At 44.3% G+C, this 22273-nt stretch overlaps 1 protein-coding gene across 2 annotated transcripts in view; it reads left to right on the forward strand.

Annotated features, from left to right (window-relative positions):
• The first annotated feature begins 915 nt into the window (after positions 1-915).
• trabd2b (TraB domain containing 2B) overlaps positions 916-22273 on the forward strand; it is a 61658-nt gene continuing 40300 nt past the window's right edge. For both annotated transcript variants that reach the window (XM_070909116.1, XM_070909117.1), the window contains exons 1-2: positions 916-1124; positions 3736-4305. In XM_070909116.1, the coding sequence (XP_070765217.1) occupies positions 1011-1124; positions 3736-4305 (684 nt within the window). In that variant the 5' untranslated portion in view covers positions 916-1010. The remainder of the gene's footprint in view (positions 1125-3735; positions 4306-22273) is intronic.

Genomic DNA, 22273 nt, shown 5'->3' on the forward strand with positions numbered 1-22273 from the left:
CAAAATTAAACTGTATTTCAGAAAAATATCACACACATGTCAATGACAGTGGTGACATTTATGCAAGAAATGACAATTAACATACAGAGACTAGACACCAGGGCCTTCCATCTGCAGAGGAAGACTGTGAGACGAGGCTGAAGGTAGTTTGAGTTAAGTTTGAGTAAGACATCACTCTAAACATCTTGAAGCTGCAAGAGTTTAACAAATAACACCACAAAAACCCTGCAGTAACGGAATATAAAATAAATACCATCCAGCTAAAGTTTCGCTTTATAAGTTTCATTAAAAAATATGACCCCAAGAAAGATAGTAAGCAACCATATAAATTCATTATTGAGCATGACAGGCATTCTAGCATGTTGTAAGCCTCATAGTGATGCCATGGGATAGGAAAACGGCCATGCTGAATGAGGCAATGTCCAAACTCACACTACAGGACGTTAAAAGAACATTGTAAGAACATTCATCCCCTCTCTGCACTCTTTTTGTCTTGAGGGGCTTTACTCACGCAAACCTGTCATCCCTCTCTGAACCTGCGCTCCCTCCTCTTAAAAGTAGCAGGGGTGTGTGTGTGTGTGTGTGTGTGTGTGTGTGTGTGGGGGGGGGGGGGTACTCAAATCGTCCCACCTCCAGCTCTCCCAGTCAATACCGCTCCAAACTTTTGGAGAGCGCCGCGGAAACTCTCCAAAGAGTTTTCAGCTGCTGCTTTCAGGACTGCACCGAGTCAAAGGAGACAGAAAGAGCTTCAGACAGAAACGACTCAACTCAGCCGCGGAGAGCGTCGGGAATGGCGAAGGGGCGGAATGGTCCTCCAGCCGAGCGGCACATGTGAGCCAAGAGGCCACCGGTAACGGTTTTTTTTATTTTTTTTATTTTTTTTTTTATTGTTTTGAACATTTCAAAGCAGACGGGGACAGGGCGGTGAGAAGAGAGCACGTCGAGAGAGAGAGAGAGACGTGAAAGTCTCTGAGAGCTGACTGTCAGAAGTGTCCTGTCAGCTCGACACGATGGTCTGTCTGCCGGGATTCAGCTGGGTCTTCCTGAGCGCTCTCCTGCACACTGTGGCACCCTGGGGCGCACACCGACCGGACAGACCGAAGCAGTGCGACGCACCAAAGTCGGTGAGTCGTGATGGGGCGCTTTGTCGAGTCACGGACACCCCGTTTCTCCAGAGACGCTTATACGAACATAATGACACATTTCAATATTCATCCGACAAGTTCGTTATGCAGCCTACAGAAGTGAGTGAAGTTGTTAAGACGGTGACACTTGTTGTCGAAAACATCTCAAAGTGTTAAGTGTAAAGTGAGAAACTCAACTTTATTGTTTTACAGTATTTTATTGTTATTTTTTGGGAGCACAATCACATCTCATATCATTCATCATTTGTCATAATTGTGCTCTACAATGAGGTCAAAGGTTACGACCTTTTAAACATTTGGATACTTTTTATTATTAACAAATAAACTGATGTGCCATGAGATGAACGAATGAATAAACGAAAAGCTGGGATGATCAGTGTGAATTGCCTGATAATTACTGTCTATAATAATCATAATAATCATATTAACAATGTCTTTTCTGTATTAATCTGAATTAAAGCTCAGTGATTAAACACTGTGCCTCATCTTCAGACATGCGACGTTCAGGTATTTTCAGAACTGGCGCATAAAATAACCAGAGAAGAGATCCGGGCCTTATAAATGAAAGCAGTTTGCCAAGACAAACTTCTTTTTTTTTAATTTTTTATCGCTCGCCAACTTCACGGCTGTTTATGTGACAAACGCAAGCGGGGAACACCCACGGGTGACTTGACTTCATTTGGTAAAAAATGCCAAGACCTTTCGGGCGAGATCATGTTTCAGGCCTATTAAAACACTGATCGGGCATATTGGTCAAAGTTTGGCTTGAACTCTCACCGTGAGGAGGATCAGCCTGTCTGTCTGTCTACCTGTCTGTCTGTCTGTCTGTCTGCCTGCCTCAGACTGTCAATGCATCTTCGAAATGAAGAGGAAAAAAAGTTAATTATAATCACGACTGCAGACAATCACATTCAACCCGCCAATATAGGCTGCGACCCAACATGGACATTTTTAAATATGACACTTGGCGGCTGTGAGATCATCAGGGAGTCGCTCAGAGATCACAGGCTTGTGTTTCATTAGTGCATCGTGTCCTGTAGGCCTTTGCGGATAACGGATCTGTTGTCAGGGATCACTGAAGACTTTCGAGCTCCCGCGCTTCATGTGATTTGTAATGCGTCAGTACAGTGGTCTCTGTTTTCTGTTAAGAGTAATTACCCCCATAAAACGGAGCCCTGCGCGTCAAGGCGCTCCAGCAGAGGGGATCTCGCCTCTCCTCGGGACGCGACCGCACTTTCCATGTCGGGGAGTCTTCGTTTATGGGGGTAGGCCTGTAAGCGTACAGCTGCTAAATCTGCAAAGTTCTGCTTTTTAAGTTTCCGTGTCTCAAAAAATATGATGGAGAATGCACTAATGCATCTAATGCCGTCCAAACATTTCCCGTCAGTCCGCAGCGTCGGGCTGCGTCCTGCCAACGTGAAAATCGAGTTAAGAAACCAAGAAACAAACTGCTTAAACATTTCAGTGTATCTGCGGGGAAGAAACGCAGCTCTGAAATTAAACATAGCACTTTTGCTTAGTTTTGTAAGGCGCGAGATTGCGCCAGAAATCACTGTGTGTTCATTGCCGTTAATTGTGATGATAACAGAACATCCCGCAAGACCACTTCACTCGCTTTTGGCAGCTCCGTTTGAAACGTTTTCTGTGACAAAGGCAGCGTTGGCAGCGCGCAATATAATTGGAACACAGCTGAAGGAAATCTTGATTAAATTTTAGAAGTAAACATTTTCTAAGAATAACTTTATTCTACAGTAATGGGTTTCATCCCTCAAACGCCTGATTACACTGTCTCAGAAGCCAGAAGTTTGATATTGTTTATAGAAGTTAATTTTTTTTCATATTTGAATAATGCCAGCATCAAAGTCATAGCACATGCGCAGCACATTGCAGAGCACCTAACAAGAAACATATTTTTAATGCAATAAGGCCTCATTTAGAATAGCTGCGATTATTTCATTTCCATTGTGACATTGCTTTTGTATAAAGATAACCACAGTAGACAAACACTTCCTGTAGTATAAACCATAGAGGACAAAAACAGTGCCGTACTTAAGGCTGTCAGCACCAGATCTCCCTGCCTAGTGTAAAAAAAAAAAAAAAAATCACAAACAAAAGTATCTCGTTGGGGTCAGAACAGAGAGCAGGTTTCTTTCAGCCTTTGGCTTTTATGAGCTCCACTGCAGTATATTTGCACTGCAGTCTTCAAAATGCTTCCCAGGCCAAAAGAGGCTTTGGCAACCGAGGCATGCCCCTCAACAATACACGGGGGTCTGTTTACAGCCCAGAAGGCCCCTCTATAAACCCGCTGCCTGCACCGCAGCAGCAAGCCCTCACAGCACAGCCCCGGGCTGACTAGACTTCATGCTTCCCCTGCCGTCATCTCAAAATGGTATTTCAATCTTTAACTTGTTGACCCGAGCCCATGAGCCACTAAACCACAATAGAGGAAAAAAGTGTCAGCTTTAGTTTTAAGGCAAGTGGAATTGCTCTAACATGATGGTTCTGGTATTTTTGTTTCCGTTTGCTCTCAAAATCTTTACCTCCCTCTCTTATTTTCTTTCCGTCCCTTCTTCCTCTGCCTCTTGGACAGCAAAGTGACATGAACTCTTTCCTGTGGAGAGTGAAGCGTGCTCCTCCTCACCCGCCTTCCTACTTATTTGGTACCATCCACGTGCCCTACACTCGAGTTTGGGACTTCATCCCTGACAGGTCCAAGCAGGCTTTCCACAGCAGCCGCAATGTTTTCTTTGAGCTGGACCTGACCGATCCTCTGACCATCTCCAAGCTGACCAGCTGCCAGCTGCTGCCCCACGGGGAGAACCTGCAGAAGCTGCTACCTCGAGACTTGTACCGCCGCCTCAAACGCCACCTGGACTACGTCAAACACATGATGCCTCACTGGATGACCGCTGACCAGCGTGGCCGTGGCCTGTATGCTGACTACCTGTTCAACGCCATTGCGGGAAACTGGGAGAGGAAAAGGCCAGTGTGGGTGATGCTGATGGTCAACTCGTTGACGGAGTGGGACATTCGGTCCAGGGGGACGCCTGTGCTGGACTTGTTCTTGGCTCAAGAGGCTGAGAGGATGGGAAAGACGACAGGGGCAGTGGAGCGGGTGGAGGAGCAGTGTCACCCCCTCAACGGGCTCAACTTCTCTCAGGTAAGAGAAGGAATGAACACTTGTTTATTTTCTCCCTTTTGCATTTGATTCACTGTGTGTACACAGCTGGAATAGCTGGAGGAATTGCAGGAACGAGCCAGGCCTAGAGGAGGCACGAGTAGATGAAAGTCTGTGTATCATTCAGCTTGTAGTAAAGTAGCTCTGAAGACAAGCTGGTTGAGCTCTACAATCAACAGTAAAGGTTGAGTGTGTGTGCACAGAGTTTGGGTGTTGCACCCTCTCTGAGACAAACAGTTAGAGAATGTGGGAGAAGACAATATAAGGAGAAAAGAAAAGTGAATAAAAGCTTTCTGCTGGAGACAGCTTTACTGTTATGGATGTCCCTCCACCTCACTAAACAAACACACTGAACAGCTGAATCTGCAGAGAGGGTGTCAGGCCGAGCAATGCACATGCAGAACAGATTAGAGAAGGTGAGAAGAGCGGAGAGCTCTCTCTTTCATTAATGCAGACTGTCTGTCTGGCTCTCTGTGGAACTGCAGGGCTCGCAGTGTAATCGGAGACTGGAAGATGAACGAAATAACTTAATTACTTGATGAGCAAAACATGGGGAGTATGTCCATCTTTCATTTCTTGCCTGATGATAAAGAAATGAAGGGAACATGCATCTATTTAAGGAATTAGTCAGTTTGAGGTCACCTAAGTTGGAGGCTGGAGACCATTTTTCAAACTGTGGGAGGTCCCACAAAAATCTGTGATGAGCCTTGACAGCACGGGGAAAGATGCTCTGTCCTAATTTACGTTCTAATACAACCTTTGATCTACATTAAGGAGGAAAAACATCTCAGTATGTGCATTCATGCAGTATACTCACAGCCAAACACATGTGCTTTCCATGCACGGCACATCGCACACGAAGCATGCAAAGCTCCATACATGCACATCGGCGGTTGCAGTGCAATAGAATCTGCGACGGCCTACGGCTCCATGTGACAGGTCGGAGTGCTCCAGGGCTAATTTGAGAGGCAGTGGGCTCCCAGCCTCTCCTCTTTCATCAGCACCTCCTAACTACGCTGTCAAAGTCGCAATGCATGCCGTGCACATGCCAGGGAGTTTTGCTGCTCCTAGAAATAAGCTCGGCAAGCCACACTATGCTTAATGCTGCAGTCTGTTATGTCCTGTAGACGTGTTGTTTTCTTGTTATCTTAAAGACATTCATGTCTTTTTCATCTATAAAGTAGTCTCAGCGTAACTGTCCCTAACGGTGATCTGTATTTAGTGTGGCAGGCACAGCAGTTGCCCCTTAAAACAACACTGTTTTAAATTACATCCTAACAGGGTTGAGTGTCCAACTTTAGAAAGCAGTGTTTATGCTTCCTGAGAACTTCTAATCGACTTTAATAAGCATGATCTACTGTTCCTGAGAAGAGAATTCAGGCTGAATGCACTGAATTTACAAGGGATGGTAACATTTTTACAAGACAGGTGCTCGAATTCAGATAAGAGTTTTATTCAGTCAAAATTGGATCATGGATAACTTGAATTTCACTCCTCCAGAGCACAAGCACCGTTGGACTTCCGAGCTTCCAAACCCCCTCGTTTCCAGATATGTATGAGAACAATTCAGAATGAACTGAAACTGACATGGAAACCATTATTTTCAATTATAATAATTTGTGATTTAATCTGAACACTACGGTTGATTGATTCCCTCTACGCTTGACTGTAACAAGGATGAGGTCAGGAGGATGGATAGAGAAAGAGTCAGAGAGAAAATGCGTGGGTGGGAGTCAGAAGAAAGAGGAGTGAGACACTGAGAGAGAGAGAGAGAGAGAGAGAGGCTGACTGGGGAATAGGCAGCGGTGGGTTTGAAAACGCAGGGAGACTGATGTGCACCGTCACACCGCTAACGCTAATCTGAAACATGAGCAATTCTCAAAGGGAGATGTGAGTTGGGAAAGGTTCCAAACCCTGACGGCCCACATATTATTTGTTCCCAATAAAAAGCAGTTGCTTACAACATCCTGAAAGTTTGACTTCACCGAGAGGCTCTTAGAAACGTGAACGCTGGTGATTCATCATCTGTCACAGTGTAGGTTTCTCATAGGCACCTGGTCCCCGTGGGGCCAGCGCAGTGGGGCTAGCGGGCGGTCTTGAGGCTCTGGTTCAGGTCTACAGGTTAGCTGATGACCTGTGACCTCAGAGGAAGTCATTTGAAATGAAAAGAGGTACAGCGGATCATCCTCTCTGGAATAGGAGGAGGTGGAGCGGATATTTTAATGCAGCCATCTTCTCCTTGTAGTGGTGATGTTGGTGGTAGCGTGGAGGGACGGAGAGATGTTAAGTGCGCCAGAGCCCTCTTTAGACCATTGTGGTCTAACAAGAGCTCTGGCCATCTGAGACCTCTCTTTAGTCCCTTTAGATCACAGAGAGGTGTGGATGTCTCTCCGAGAGGCAGTTTATAAGTTGTGGAAACAAAGGCGGATCATGGTGCATGGTTCTTCTCCAGTTCTTTGGAGGCCGATGTAGGTTGACAGCTGGGCGGGCCAGCCAGGACCAAGGTCTTTGTGAATGCTTTGAGTGGGAACGGCTGGAGAAAGCTTAGTCGGCTCAGAGGGCGCAAGCTGCACAATCACAGCTCGGATCAATAAATTACCATCACGACTTATCAGGTGTTACGCCATCACAAACCTGTCTATTGTCTTTATAAATAATAAATCAGAAGACGCAAGGTGCTTTTGCATCTACTGAAATTGAGAAACAGCAACTGAGTGGGTCAACAGTCTCAGCATCACAATGGTACAGTGTGTTGATGGTGCACAATACCAAACCGCCGTTGCTTATTTTCGCCTAGATACTGTATGTTTTTGGACTTAAGATGTGGAACAGAAACGGCTCTAGTGCAAAGCAGCTTTTGGGAAACGTGAGGGACGGCTCCAGCCTGTGGGCCTCTCTCACTCCCACCAAATAAACACCCATATTTATTTTCCCTGGGTCGCATTGCAACCGAGGCCACTGGCCCATGTCGGAGAGAAATTACATCATATCGGTGGCGCCTGTCTCCTGGGCAGGGGTCATGGGTCACGGCGGGAGGTGGTGGCGGAGCCGCGGAGCAGCAGAGCGGTAAGGAGACTGGCAGTCTGCTGGGGTCAGTCTGGGCACTGCAGAGCCAATCTGATAGAGTGCCTGGCCCAACAGCTCGGGCTATTTTGTGCCGGGACTTGTGCAACGGTGTGTGTGAGGGAGAGAGAGAGACAGAGATGGCTGACTGTCACCTCAGAGCTGGAGAGGGGAGCGGGTAAAGGTTTTAAGGGATGGGAGGGTGGTAGGTGACAGAGTCCGGTTTCCTCTCAGCAGGAGGAGCGCTGTTTACGGCCTCAGTGACAATCTGACATGTCTATTTCAATCAGTGAAGTCCTGAGCCATCCCTCTAGAGAAGACATCAGGCCGAGGCTTTCTGTTGTGCTGACACTGCAGCCTCACATGCTGTGGTCACTTTCAGGCCTGGAGATGCGGCTACAACATCACAACAATGCATTTCTTCATGGTAAAATAATATGAAATGTGATGAACTTTAGTTTTTCCAAGGCGTGTATGCAAATATATAATGAGTGCATGGTACTAGGAGAGCAACCACTGAATTTACACACAGTGGTCATAAAGTACAACTTTTGTCTGTCTGCGCCAGAGACATTCCCCTTAACTGTGTTTAGACCCACACAGTCTGTGTTTCCCATATGTCACTATTACTTTATGTGATATCCAATTTGATTTGTGTTTGTGTTTGGTTTTCCAATTCAGATTGGACCTCATAAAGTATATGGCCCTAGGATAGACATCAGTGATTTGAAAATGGTTTAAAAACAGTAAAACAGTAAAAGTAAAATACAGCACACATCTAGGAGAAATGTCTTTCTCCGTACAGATCCAGAGGTTTCTGGCGGTGCGTGGCAGTATTTGATGAGCATTTATGCGGCGAATATAATATTGTGAGCCCGGAGTAGTGAATGTCTCCAAAGGCTGGGCAGGGGTTGCTAAGAGAAATCAAAATAAGATTCTCATGCGTCCTATCAAATCATGCAGAATACTTTGTGTTCTTTGGACCGTGTTCACCTAAACAGGACATCTTTAAAGGGAGGAATTAAGTAACATCCAACCTTACCCTTATCCAAATATTTACATTCCGTGACGGGTGTGTAAGTTCGGGTTTGAAACGATGTGTTGGCTTCAGACTGATGGAAAAAAAATGATTCTTTGTCTGCTCTTCTTCTCTCTGACCTCCTCACTCCTTCTCGCTCTCTATCTTTCTCTCTGACATGTCCCGAGGCTCTGGTTGTCCCGTTGCTAACCCATTGCTCATCTGCACACACACACACACATCAACACACTCCGAGTGGAAAAAGAGGTGGAGGAGGAGGAGAAGGGGAGGAAGAGATTACCTTTAAAGTGTGCTGGCGACGTGTATCCCCTCTTTCGGCGTGACATCTGAGGGTGTTTCACATCTAAGCTATAATTACCTGCGCAAATATGTGGAAAACTGCGAGGCAACACGTATCAGGGCGATCATCTGGTCCTGTCGGCAGGCAGACGGCAGTCCCACTGTTGCACTAATGACTTAATAGGCCCCTTAATGACCAAATAGCCTGCTGCCATCCAGAAGCACTTAGGCAATTATGCGCTGGCCAGAACACTGCAGGCTGACGGCGAGATGGAGGGAGGCAGAGAGGCTGGATATGGACACTGAGAAAACAGGGGCACTGTGCACTTGACAGCTGAATAAATCACAATTTCTTTTACTGGACTCATATTTTGTGAAAAAAAATGAGAGGTAAAAGAAAAAATTGTTAACGCTGGTTGAGTTTAAGAGCAGGCAGCTGACGAGCTGACAGGAAGCTGGTACAGTGCGGCTACAGGAAATGTTCCACTTAAACAAAGTGCCACAATTTCAGCGTTTTCTTAACTGGAAAACTTGAGTCAACACTAGTATCGTGATCTCTCTCTCCACTAACTCATTTAACTAAAGTTGAAAGTGGCAAGTTCAGCACCTGTAGAAGGAACACAAAAAGTAGCCCAGTGTTGATTTTTCTTTTCTTTATTCTGTGGAACTCCTACTGACTAGATTACAGTGAAACATTAACTCCACTGTAATCTCTGTGCTCCTCCATAAACCTGCTGCTTTGTCTCCTTTCAGTGGATCCAACAGAGGTCACATCCCTGATCACTGTACCTGAGAGACCTGAAATAATGACTCCACCACATTGTCACTAAGCTGAGGGCCGCTGAGGTAGTGAGTTAAGCGTGACAGGTCGGAGCGCTCTTCCATACTTTACGGTTCAATGTGCCAAAATCCTTCCTTCGCCCACGTCCTCCCTTTGTTGGAGAAAATGAGCGTTCCTTTCTGCTTCAATTGTAACGGCCTCACATCACACTGTGGATCCATCTTCACTCTGCAGTCATCTTCCCTTCGAATGAGGACCAATAGGACCAAAGCTGCAAAGCACACGCCTACACACACACACACTTAAACTGCACTCTGTTTCTGTATAATTATTTTGTCATCCTAACAGTGGAAATTGCAGTAAAGTGAATGGTGGTTGAGTGTGTTTTCCTGCAGGCAGGTAGTCTCAAAGACACAAAAAAAACACACACACACACACACACATTATATTTCTGTATTACATATCTGCTCATCACAAAAAGGGAAACTGCTGTAAATTGTGCGGAGCTGGAGGTTGTTTTCTGTGGGAAGGGCAGGTAGTTTCCAGGAAGGCTGAGGTTAATCTCAGGTTGTCTGGGCCAGAGGCTGATTGATCACAGACAGGAATGTGACTGACTGATTTCCTCAGAGACCCACTCGGCCCCTCTGGAATGTTGTTGTCTTTTGGGACGTTGTTGTTTTATAACCTTTGTTTAACCAGGTTAGCCCCGCTGAAACCGAGGATCATTGTATGTATCTACGATGTGATGTGTGCCGCTAAGGTGTCTGCTTTTCTCTAGATGCTATCACTCATAATTCCATTCTTCCCTGTTACACATATATATATATATATATATAAAAATTTGACTTTGAGATGTGGCTTAAATGCAGCACAACAGTTAACAGCATATTGTTACTATAGTTTTTAGATCAGGTGGTCAGGCAATACTTTTTGCAGGTGGGAAAGCAGCCTTTAACCTTTATCTATCTATTATGCAATAATTCCCACAAGTCTTCCAAATTAAATGACGAATTACGTCATAAGTAACTGCCCCCCTGAAAGACGTAAGCATTTTCTTATCTGGCACCCATATTGGCTGGACATTAATAAAACCATTTTGTGATCTAACAACGCTTCGGTTAACGCTTGGTTAGGGAAAGATCATGGTTTGGATTACTACTTGGTTAATGTTAGAGAATGATAGTGGTCATATTTAAAAGAAATCAACGCTGACCGTTGGCAGGTAACAGAAAGTGAACTGGGGACTCCTGTGTCAAAGTACAGTATTTTGTTGACCCATCCAACAACACCCAACCTCCTGCTTCTGCAGATTTTGTGGTTCTAGATTGTCACAGTATTTCCTCCTGACGTACAACAGCCAAAATTCCTACGTCATTTGGAAGGTTTTGTTATTCAAATTTAAGCATATGTTGCTTTTTAGGCACAAGCTGTCATTTTTCAGTGAAGGACTGTCTGAATAATTCTTAGTCTGCTTCCAAACATGTACTGCTTTGGTGCTTTATGAGTGTGTAACCCTGAGTTCCTCTTCCTCAGGAGTGCAGTAGCAAGAATTTTATCCATAAACAGACACAGACAATTTGGGCTAAATGGGACAAAGTAGTGAGTGTGAGTACTATGCACTGATATCTTTAAAATCACTGCGGAGCCAAATCTAAGCGCACAACAGCCATAAAAATATATTAGTGTTAACAAAGAGCGAAAGAGCAGCAGCTGACAAGTAACCAAACAATGCGGCGTATCAATAACGCCCAGTGTGGGTGAACATGGAAAAAAGGCCAGCACGGCATGGCATGCAACTTTCCATGTCGGACGCTCGGTGGTCGGAGATGAACTCAGCGTCCCGGCCTGCCTGTGACATCAGCCACACATACTGCCACACCTCTCATACACCACAGGCCAACGGTCATAAATAGGTGCCAGAAGAGAACAACTGTGTGTATGTGTGTGTGTGTGTTGTATGAGCCAGGCTTGTCTGGGATTAGGTAGCATTAGTGGAGGCCTCTCACTGAACCCGGTTTTAATGTGACCCATGCGTCTTCTCTGCCCCCTCGGACCTGTCCCCATTATACACAACCCAGCGGAGCACTTCAGCTCTGCTTACACCCCGGCCCCTGCACCTCTCACCTCTCTGCACCCCCCTCTCCAAAAACCTACACGCTCATTTTCACGTTCACACCTTTTACTTGCTTTGTCATGAAAGTCAAATAATTATGTTTCAGTTGTGCTTTTTATGTGTATTTATCCAGTCAGACTTGTGGGGAACATGTACGTCATTTTTTTTGGCAATTCTGTGTGTCACACATTCACGCAGCTGTGCATATTCACACATGCATCCGTCCTGCATAAAAACACTTTGACTCTACCATAGTCTCATACACAAAGTGTTGATTTGAGTTCAATTTAACTCGACAAATGAGAGCTGAGGAAAAACAATAATAAGCAATGACAGTTTTTTAAGCCATAGTCTGCATTACTGTTCTCCCATGATCAGTATTACACGCATCATAAAGGCTTCAACCACTGACATAATTGGTTCAAAGTAAAATTTCATAAACCTCTCTGAAAGGCTCAAATGTGAAGCAGATGAGCTGGGGTTACATTTGTCTTTGTCAGGAAGCAGGTGCTATTCCTGCTTGGCCTTGTAAATGAATGATTTCATGTTGTTCAAAAATATATCTACCTTAACTTTAAGACGTCACTCCAATGACTGCTTTTTTTGTGCACGACCGGGCCCTGAAGCTGGTCCCCAATGTGAAAACTGCCAGTTGAAAACTGAAACAAGGCTCCACTTGTAAAGTTTATTAGCGAGCACATAAATCCTGTCATCCGTCCTATCTCCCCCCCCTCCGTGCAGATGGGTGGAGTGACGCCCATTACGCACCTCTCCATCTAATAGCACCTCTCAGTTGAAGGAGGCAGACAGACAAACCAGCAGAGAGACGGGCAGGTAAGAAATGAAGCAGGAAGGCAGAGCTAAAGATCGTCAGACAGACAAGCAGTGGGAGGCAGGAGACAGGCTCCAGTGCCATTAACAAGACTTCAGACACACATGCTCCGGTACCAGCACAAACAGTTTTGCAGGGATAGATTACAGAGATAAGTGAAAGCACAAACACAGAACTTCACAGGTCAAACTGAGCTGAGTCACCCATTTGAAAAACGTTACCGTCTGTACAAACTTTCATCCTCCCATTGCGGACCTGTTCTCAGTCACAATCCTCTACACTGCAACCAATAGTTCCTCCCTATTACCGGACTGCATGTATGAGTCTTCATCAAACAAATCTAAACGTGGATGCATTTTATTGTGATGCATTCACATGTATCGGGCTGCTTTTCAAACGCCACACCAGGTTAGCGTGGATTAAAACAGCAACGTTTTGGGCCTGCAAGTAAAAACTGATCCCAGACCAGCAGCTGACCACCTGGATGGGCCTCATGTTTCTGCAGCCGTCATCAAAATCCTTCAGCCCCAGGTCAATAAATTTGTTTTACCCCAGTGTGCCCTCAGTAGCTCATGGGATTTTAAGCATTTGTGCATTCAGGCCTCTGTTTCACCTCTCAAATTAGAGTTCCCAGAACTTTCTCTGAGCCGGATTGACTGAGGGAGACGGTTGCCCTCATCCTTGCCCTCTGGATGACCTCATCCCTTTGGCTAAAACCCCAGTAGCCCCCTCCGCAACCCCCCCTGCACTGCTGATGAACATGACTTTTTCAGTTCCTTGTAACGACACAGAGTCAATTAGTCTTTGCAAATTTGGTTTTAACAAGATAAGCGGTTTAGCGAATACATGGATGGAAGGAGATTATTTCTTTTTTTTTTTGCACTATAAGATGAGTTCACTATGTCAGGACAGGGATGAAAAGTACACCAATATACTGTCCAAGTACTTTACAGAACTATTTGGCCCTCTTTCTATAGTCCTATGTGAAAATTCCTTTCCATCTGGCACGTAAAAGGGATAAAAAATAATGATAAAATTGGCTGCCCTGCTGTTGACGTGTGACCTGGTCAATCCTTACCACGAGAGAAAGGACCAAAAGAAAAAAAAGAAAAGAAACATAAAAAGGGATTATGAGAAAGAGAAGTGGAGGAACAGGGACAAGCAGGGAGCGGGGGGCGAAGCAGAACAACCCCCACCCCACTCAGGCACAACGGGAAAGAGAGGAGAGGAAAATGAAATTGTTCAATTTGGTGGTGCTGGGAGAGAGCAAAAGCAACAATAACACAGGAAACCTTTCACTTTCTCCACTCCACAGTTTCCTCTGTGCCAAAATAAAAAAGACAACAATAAAAAATAAAAAAAATACAGGATGCTGCTGTGAAGTTTCTCTCTCTTCTCCTCTTCTGGTTTTGAGTTTTTTTTCTCTCTCACATCATGGTCAATTTCAGCTGTCACTCACTAGCATAGTGTTTCCAACACAGTTCTCCTACCTTTCCCAAGGCATACGCTCTCTTGGCGTCCATTGGAACAGTTTAAACATAATATCAAACATATGGCAGAGTTTATGGAATGTAAATGAGATGAGAAATCAAATTTACTTAGAGAGTCGTAGCGGGACCGTGGTCTCTGAGGGGTGCCGTTGTTTAGGGGGAGCCCAAATGATGGGCAACTGTAATTACAGCCACAGACTGAGTGGGAGAGCTGGAGATGGAGGAGATGGGATGAGTGAGAACGCCAGGAGGAGAGGGAGAATGGGGGAGAGTGTCCAGGGGGAGAAAAGAGGGGGAGAAGTTAAGAAAGAGGGGCTCTCAGTGGGTGGCTCTTTTCTCATTTTTCTTCCTCGTTCCCTCTTGTGGGTGTGCATCATGTGACGATGTGTAATTGGCCTGTGGTCACACCAGAGTTGTGCAAACAGATTAGCAGGGAAACATGTCAGCCTGAGGGGCTGCGGAGGTGAATGTGTGTGTTGTGTGAATCACAGATGTGGGATTGTGTGGGAAATGGTTTGATGGAGTAAAACCTATATTAATGGTGAACAGGTGGGGCAGTTGACTTTGTCGCAGACAAATGTGTTGTCGTGGGCACGGGGGTGAACGTCTTAGCTCAAGTCTTTCTGCGCAGTTACACATGCATATTGAATGAAATCCATCCTTACACAGATTCTCAATGCTTCATTTGCATTCACTGAATTAAATTATGTTTGCACTCTACTCATATATTCCAGAGGTTCAGTGTGGTTTGAGGACACTTGAGGATACAAATCATGGTTTCTGCCATAAAGCCTGGCTATACTGCAGCACTGCACACACTGAACAGAAGTTCATTGTGCGAACAGCCTGGTATTTCTGAAACATCTCACAGCAAGTTTGTAGCTCATACACACTAGACACCAACTCACATCTTTTTTATAATAATAGGTGTTGATAGAGTTTTAAAGTAGTCTTTTAAAATAGTTTGATGGTTTGGGAAATACACTTATTCACTTTTAAGCTACAGTCTGCAGCCTGTTAGCTTAGCTTTGCATAAAGACTAGAAATAAGGGGTACAGCTAGCCTGGCTCTGGCTTCTTTTTAAGGGATTCCATGAGGATTTTTCAATGTATCCAGAGAATACTTTCAACGTATTTTCATCAAAAAATACTTAAATTTAATATTGAATACTGACACCAAAATTGCAATTCACAACTTCATTGTAAAAACGTAATTATCAACTGTCCCATTAAGCTAAAGCACTAAAGCAGTGGTCTCAAGTCGACTGTGGGAACAGACAGATATGTGAGTTTAACTTGGCTGAAGAAAGTCGGTGTGTAAGCAGACACAGTTATTGGTTTCTGATGCCCCTGTCAGCTATGTACCAGACCACCTGCCTTAGCGTAGTAACAGCATCCCATAATATACCAACCAGTGTGGATGGCAACCATATCTCGCCATGAAAACCTTATTAGAGGGTGGTACTCTTTTTCTTAAATATAGAAGATGCTGTAATTCCTGTTCTTCAATTTCTGTTACTTTTCCTGTTAATTTACATTTTTAGGTTCGTATGTACAGTGTTATAATTATCATGTACAGAATGTATTACAAACCCTCAAAAAATAAAGCATGCTAGTGGTGGCTGATGAAGGGTGTTTGTTGTTTGGCATTTATACGTCCTACAGTAGAGGCTTTCAGACTGTGAGAGAGACGTGAGACGCAATTTGCATCAAAATCTGTACTCCTTCTCAAAGTCATAACTAAATCCTAACACACTGACATGATACAGATATTGGGGATGTCCGGATCCTGATATGTGTCCTAAGATGTGCCGATACAGAGTCTGATCCAATATTTATATTTACTGAAATGTTGTATCTGACAAACCAAATCCAAATACTGAAGGTCCTGATCCAAAACTTTACAACTGACAAGCTTAAATTATTGATATTATATGACTTGGTCATTAAGGAGAGCAGTGCTGCAGCTCTATTGATTTTGATCTGCTTTAACTCGGCTGATGACATTAAAATATGCCCGGATCAGCTCGGGACACCCCTAACACATATCTTTAGATGAAGTGACTTACTCTTTTGCAGGATATCATTATCTTTGATGTCCATCGAATAAACGTCCATAAATCTGCTTAGAAATCATAGAAAAACGTGATGATTCTCAGGTTTTTCTATGATTCGTCAGTATCAGAGTAATCCAGTGATAGTTGTCTTTACATCCATAGGTACATTGTAAACAGGAAGTGTTAATAGCTAATTGGGCAAATTTTTAATGGTGCCAATCATTATACAGTCCAATGTACAGGGCGAGGGGGGGGGGGGGGGTTGCACAGTGTCAGACTTCGAAAAACCCCTGTCTACAGTATCTCTGTTGTAAAAACATCAAATGATAAACTGAAGAAATTGTTGTTTTTTTTTTTATATCAAACGTGTGGTCCAAATTGAGTAGAGTTAGCAAAAGACTTTTTAAGAGGGCACTTTCCCACTGGTTTTGTCTGGCTGCATCTCATAGTCCACAGTGGAATTTGGTCCCTCTGGTTCCATACTGGTTTTATTGTGATGGTGTGTCCGCCAGTGGTGAAGGGCTCCACAGAGACGTTTCCTTGCCACTGGTCTCCAACGGATGTGGCCCTCAGCGTCTTACGTCACGCTGCAACTTCACACAATCTGATAATATGAAAAATATGGACTGGGCGCAGTGTGAGCCAAGCCATGTTCTGGATCAGTGTGAACAAATCCCATGTTTTTGATAGATTTTTCTGCTGTTGATTCTCTCAGGTAATAGTGTCAACACCTCAGGCGGCCGACAGAAGCCTGACAGACAGACGGCGCAGGCATGCGTGCCATTGTTGACGGCCAAAAGCTAGATCTTTGTGAAAAGCTCACGGAGAGCGAGTGAATATTGTAATGGAAACACAAGCCTATTTTATCAGCTTGCCAAAATGCAAAGGGGATAGTGCATGAGAGACACGGAGAAAGAGAGACGGAGAGAGAGGCCAGGCCACCTCAAAGCCTCTGTAGTCAGCTCTGGTGACGGCCAACCCAAGCACTTGAGAGCAGTGTGAATGGCTTTTTAATGCCTGCTAACAGCCGGGGTATTTAGTGGGATGGGGGGATGGATGAAGGGATATGGTGAAGGATGGGAGGGATGGAGAAAGGATGAGAGTGACGACAATGTTTGGACGCGAGGTCCCAGCTGACCACTACTGCTGCACCGCTGCCCTCGCTACAGGCTCTACGGCTGCCGGACTCAAGCGCAGTCCGGGTTTCATGCTGTTAATGATGGCAGTTTGTAAAGCTGTGGTCTCCTCTCTGTCTCCAACCTCATTTATCTTGGTCGTGTCTCAGTATTTTTCTTGAGGTCTTGTTATTTTGCCTGAGACTGACACAAATGAACTCTCAATTATGTGGAAATCACAGGCATAATTGCCTTTATTGCTCTGCTATCTATAGATGAATGTCCAGCTGGCTACTGATTATACACACACTCAAATTGGATTTATATGCTGCTGAGAAATGCTGTCCAATACAAGTATAGCACAAAGTCCAATATACTATCAATAACAATCCCGACAAATTTGCACCCTATTGAGGCAGTGGTCAAAAGGAGGGCATTGGCTTGTCTTCGAACTGACTTGGACTTGAATCTTGTTTGGTCATGGCCTTGACAAAGTTGATCGTGACTGCAGTGCTGATCTACATTTTCCTACAGCTGCCTCAAGACAAAAAGCTGTCCAGCACAATAGCTCTGCCTGAAACCTAATAAGCCTGTAAATGTGTCTGGATGTTAAAAGAAGGTGTGGGAGTGAAATGATCCCACAATTACTTTCATTGTTTGGCCTTTTGACCAATTTCTGGAGGATTTAGTACATACGATATGACTGTATATTGTGAACATCGATGATTTAAAAAAGTAATGGAAGAATCTTGTGTGTTTGTCCATTTCTACACATTAGGCCATCTGTGCTTCTAAATATATGAATGTTGCATCTCCCTGCAAGAAACATTTATTGCATTTATAAAAAGACTTGACCTTTGACCTTGACTAATAGATTTTCATAATAAAAAAAACTGGCATGCCAGCTCTACAAATAGTACAGTACATAATTTGTGTGTTCTGTCACTCGCTGCATGTAATGGTTTAATTTTGTGCTGCATTGCCAAGGAGACAAGTTCAGCCAAATAAAGGGAGTCTATATCTGCTGTTGAAGAAAGCAAACTTGTGTGTCCAAAAAGGTTTCAAGAAATGATTACTTTATGGCATTTAATTAGCCTCAAAACCCACACACATAAAAACCAGAACAATATCTGCGAGCAATGGTGTCTTCATCTGTGTCAGTGATCAAACCAAACAGCCAATCAAAGGAGATATCAGCCACTGTCTCTTTCATCCCCGCCTCCAAAGTCTCAAAAGTCAACTTGATGAGGGAGCGAGCGTGTTGAGCAGTTGCGAGCACGTAGACACGATCGAGCAAGCTGGGTATTTTTGAGCATATGGAGCAGAAATTGTGAGCTTGTGAGTTTTTGTGCGCAGGTTTTGAGATTCATTAAACACCATAGTACACACTCTGACTGAACAATAAAGGATTTACAAAATCCTTTCATTGGCCTTGGTGTCATAAAACACAGCATATGTAATGAATAGCTATGTATTGTATCAGTCCAAATATAAAAAAAAGAAAAGAAAAACCTCAGAGAGCAAGAATCCATTTTTATCATGTTTGTCAGAGAAGGAATACTGATGTAAGAAACTGGTCAGGTCATATAAACCGCATAAACTTCACTATCTTACCTCAACCCGGCTGCTGTTTACACAAAACGGCCCCTGACTCAAACAAAAGCTGGAAGGCTCCCTGGAAAGCATGGGAAGAGAAGATGAGAAGGACGAGGAGGGGAAAGAGAAAAAAAATACAGGAGGTGGTGAAAGAGGAGTAAGAAAAACAAACCGAGTAATTAAAAAGTGCTCTGTCTTTTTGATTTCATATTTTTCAAAGAGAGTTCAACAAAGAGTCCTGGAGCTTCTTTTTGACTTTCTCCACGTGTACTGTTGGACAGTATGAGATGGTCTTTAAAAGACTTATTTCTATTTAATTATTTTTTAAGTATTTGTTTTCTCCTACGTGTACATGGTTGCGAGTATCTGGTATTTACTTAAGCAGTCACTCTGGGCATTGATATAAACCATCCCTAAAGCTAGGTGAAAAAAAATTATCTTTAATCATGAAATGTTTGCTAGGACAGAAGCACATCAGGTAATTCATCTTCCATCCACAAAACTTTTAAATCGAACCCAAATTCTGAACGGAGAGACCAAACCCTGAATCGCTGAACTCCTAATGGCACCAAATATTGCATTTAAGCTACTCCTCCTCACACCTCCCCTACACCCACACCCCCAACCACACTCCCCCGGTAGAGACGGATTATTTGTCATAACCATCAGCAGGTTATGAAGGAAAAAAACAAGAATTCAGAAAGTGAGAAGTCTGGTTTAAGTCTGCAAGATGTTCCAGGAATTCCATCCGTCTTCACTCGGGCTAACCTGGGATGGTGCGGACTGCGGAGACGGGAGTTTTTTGGTTGGGAGGGCGCCAAGTTTTGGGGAAATTTTCAGGCATGGTCTGTTGAAATGGTGGACGTTTCCCTCCACATCAAGCAATTTTCTAGCTTTTATGTTTGTTTTTTTAAATGCTTATCTTGGATTGGTTGCAGTCGTCAGCGCACCAGTGATTGTGGATGAAATCATTTTGAAAGGATGTCTGGTTTGGGTTCAGTTTTTTCTCGGGCAGCACTGCCCACCCAGGAGGACCCGCTGATCTGGCTCGTGTAAAAAAAAAAAAAAGCAACTCTATTCCATTTTCTCTCCCAGAGAAACACAAATAAATTCCTTTTAATCAGCCGCCAGTTCTTCAGGGGCTCATTTGGAAGGAATGTAATTGAAACTTTAGGTAAAGTTATTCATAAGGTAAATGTGCTTTGGTAAGCTTGATTTCTCTCTCCCACAGCTGGCCTTTGATATATACCCGAGGGTGATCTTGCAGCAGTTTGATGAAGACACAATTATTTGAGGTGGCATTGGAGGTGGGCTTTGAAACTGTTTAGAAACACTCTGAATTTTAAAACTCACGCAGCATGGGAGATATTTCAACAAACGATTAAATACAAACTCTCCAATATCATGAGAGGTCCTTGGCTCTCACTTCCTGTCTGTCTTTCCTTCTTGTTCGCTGCTTTCTGGAATGCTGAGGGGGGGAAAAGGTCCTGAGTTCAGCTCCTCTGAAAGGGGATCCAAACCGCGTGCTAACGAGAATGCCAAGCCTAACAGGGACTGACAGCTCATCGCACTGAGAACTGCTGTGTGTGTGTGTGTGTGTGTGTGTGTGTGTGTGTGTGTGTGTGTGTGAGGTTTGGGGGGGTTGGTGTCGGAGCGTGCCAAATATCTGTGTGCATTTATTATGAGAAGGCAAACATCCCTGGTGAAGCTTAATAACTCACTTATTGTTTCACACGCATGCATGCAGGAATGCACCAACATAAACACACGCGACGACGAGTGTTAAATTGCACACAAACACACGCAATCGCGCAGACGCAGACTGTTCACATGCGTCAATCAGTCAGCAATAATAATCTAAAGGATGCGTCTCCCCCACATCCCCACCTAACTCCATCATGGCAGTAACCACCAGCTCCGTCTCTCTGGGCTCAGATGAAAAGCAGATGGGTCAGAGGGTAGTGAAAGAGAGACAGAGAGAAAGACAGGAAGAGGAATAAAACGGGTGTAAAGTCAAACGAAGGATAAAGGGTCAAAGTTAGACAGGAGAGACAAGAAAGTACTTCACAGAAATTGTCCAGGGAGAAAGAGAGGGAGGAGGCAAATAGGTCACAAAGGAGAGAGAGAGAGAGAGAGCGAGAGAGCTAAAGAGAAAGTGAGAGAGCGAGAGGGAGAGGGAGATAAAGGCAGCCGAGGGGTCAGGCTGGGAGCGAGGGAACAGTCAGCCATTTTCAGATGAAAGGGATCCAACCAATCCCCTCAATGATAAACATGTGTCTGTGTCACCCATCCCAGGACTCTCTGCTCTATTTATGTGTGTCTTAGTGTGTGTGTGTGTGTCTGCGTTGTTCACTGTTACAGACACTCTGACTCCCGACGCTGACAGTGCCGATGATGATATACACTTACACACACACCGACACCTCGTCCACCATTTTGGCAACAGCAGGGAGGGGAAACGTACTGCGTGAGTGTTAACTGACACAGGCCATCACACCCTCAACACAACACTAGAGCCAGATAGCAAAGCACTGCGTCTCCTCTTCCTCTCTACTCCTCTTTTTCCCCCTTCAGTCCTGTCCTCACCTGCCTCCTAACTTGCTGCTCACTTACACCCTCAGGGAGTGGACAAAATAACTTGAACGCCGTAACAAAATGGCAAACATACAAAGAGCTTTTTAGTGGAAATAGGTGATGCAGGAAGTTTGGTGACGTAGGGACAGCTTGCAGGACATTTCTTATATGATAACTTCCTTCTATTTTGGACTTGGCTCTGACAAGATGATTTGCAGTTGGTCAAGGGTGCAAATTTGCAAGGCGTCACAGTGGCCTAGGGGTCTATATCACGTAACTACAACATCCCTGGTTGGAATCTGGCTGGGGGCTTTTGCTACATGTCATCTCCCTTTCTCTCCCCACATTTCCTTTCTATCTCTCTACTGTACTTTATCAGAAAAATGTATGAATTCCATTGAAATAAATTGATTTTGGTTCAAAATTGCGCCATCATAAATGCTCTTGTTGTGACTGAATGCTAGCATGTGTCTCTTAGTTTGTTTGGTATATTTTGTCATGATTTGTGAGACTGTTTCTCTTGACTTATTGAATAAGTTTGCAGGGTTTTCTTTTTTTTGACAAATGCACGTGCATAGATGATTTGCCCTCTTTCTTAGTTGGCTCTCACTGCTTTAAAAACATGAGCCAACATCACAATAACACAACAGTTTGGATTTCCAGACTTCTTTTATAGCATTACTCACATTTGTAGGAGTGCTTGCTGCTGAGATAAAGAAACTTTAAGTTACATTTCTTTTTTCTTAAGTGTTTACACTATTTTGTCCATCTTCTGGACTCCCATTTCCTCAGCTTCTTTCTCCTCTCCTCACCAGTCCTCTTCATCCCCTCCTCTCCTCATCTCATTCAGTCATTCTTTGCAGTAAAAGTTGAGGTCCCCTCACTGCACCCTCTCACCCCCAGAGACGGGCGGAGGTTGAGAGAAGGGCCTCTGTGGCTCTCTGTTGACTCACCCACCTTCTTGGAGTGTTGCCATGGCCACTGGCAGCCTGGCCTGAAATGAACCAGGTGG

This window comes from Enoplosus armatus, chromosome 7 (genome assembly GCF_043641665.1).
Source record: "Enoplosus armatus isolate fEnoArm2 chromosome 7, fEnoArm2.hap1, whole genome shotgun sequence".
NCBI classification, from domain to species: domain Eukaryota; kingdom Metazoa; phylum Chordata; class Actinopteri; order Centrarchiformes; family Enoplosidae; genus Enoplosus; species Enoplosus armatus.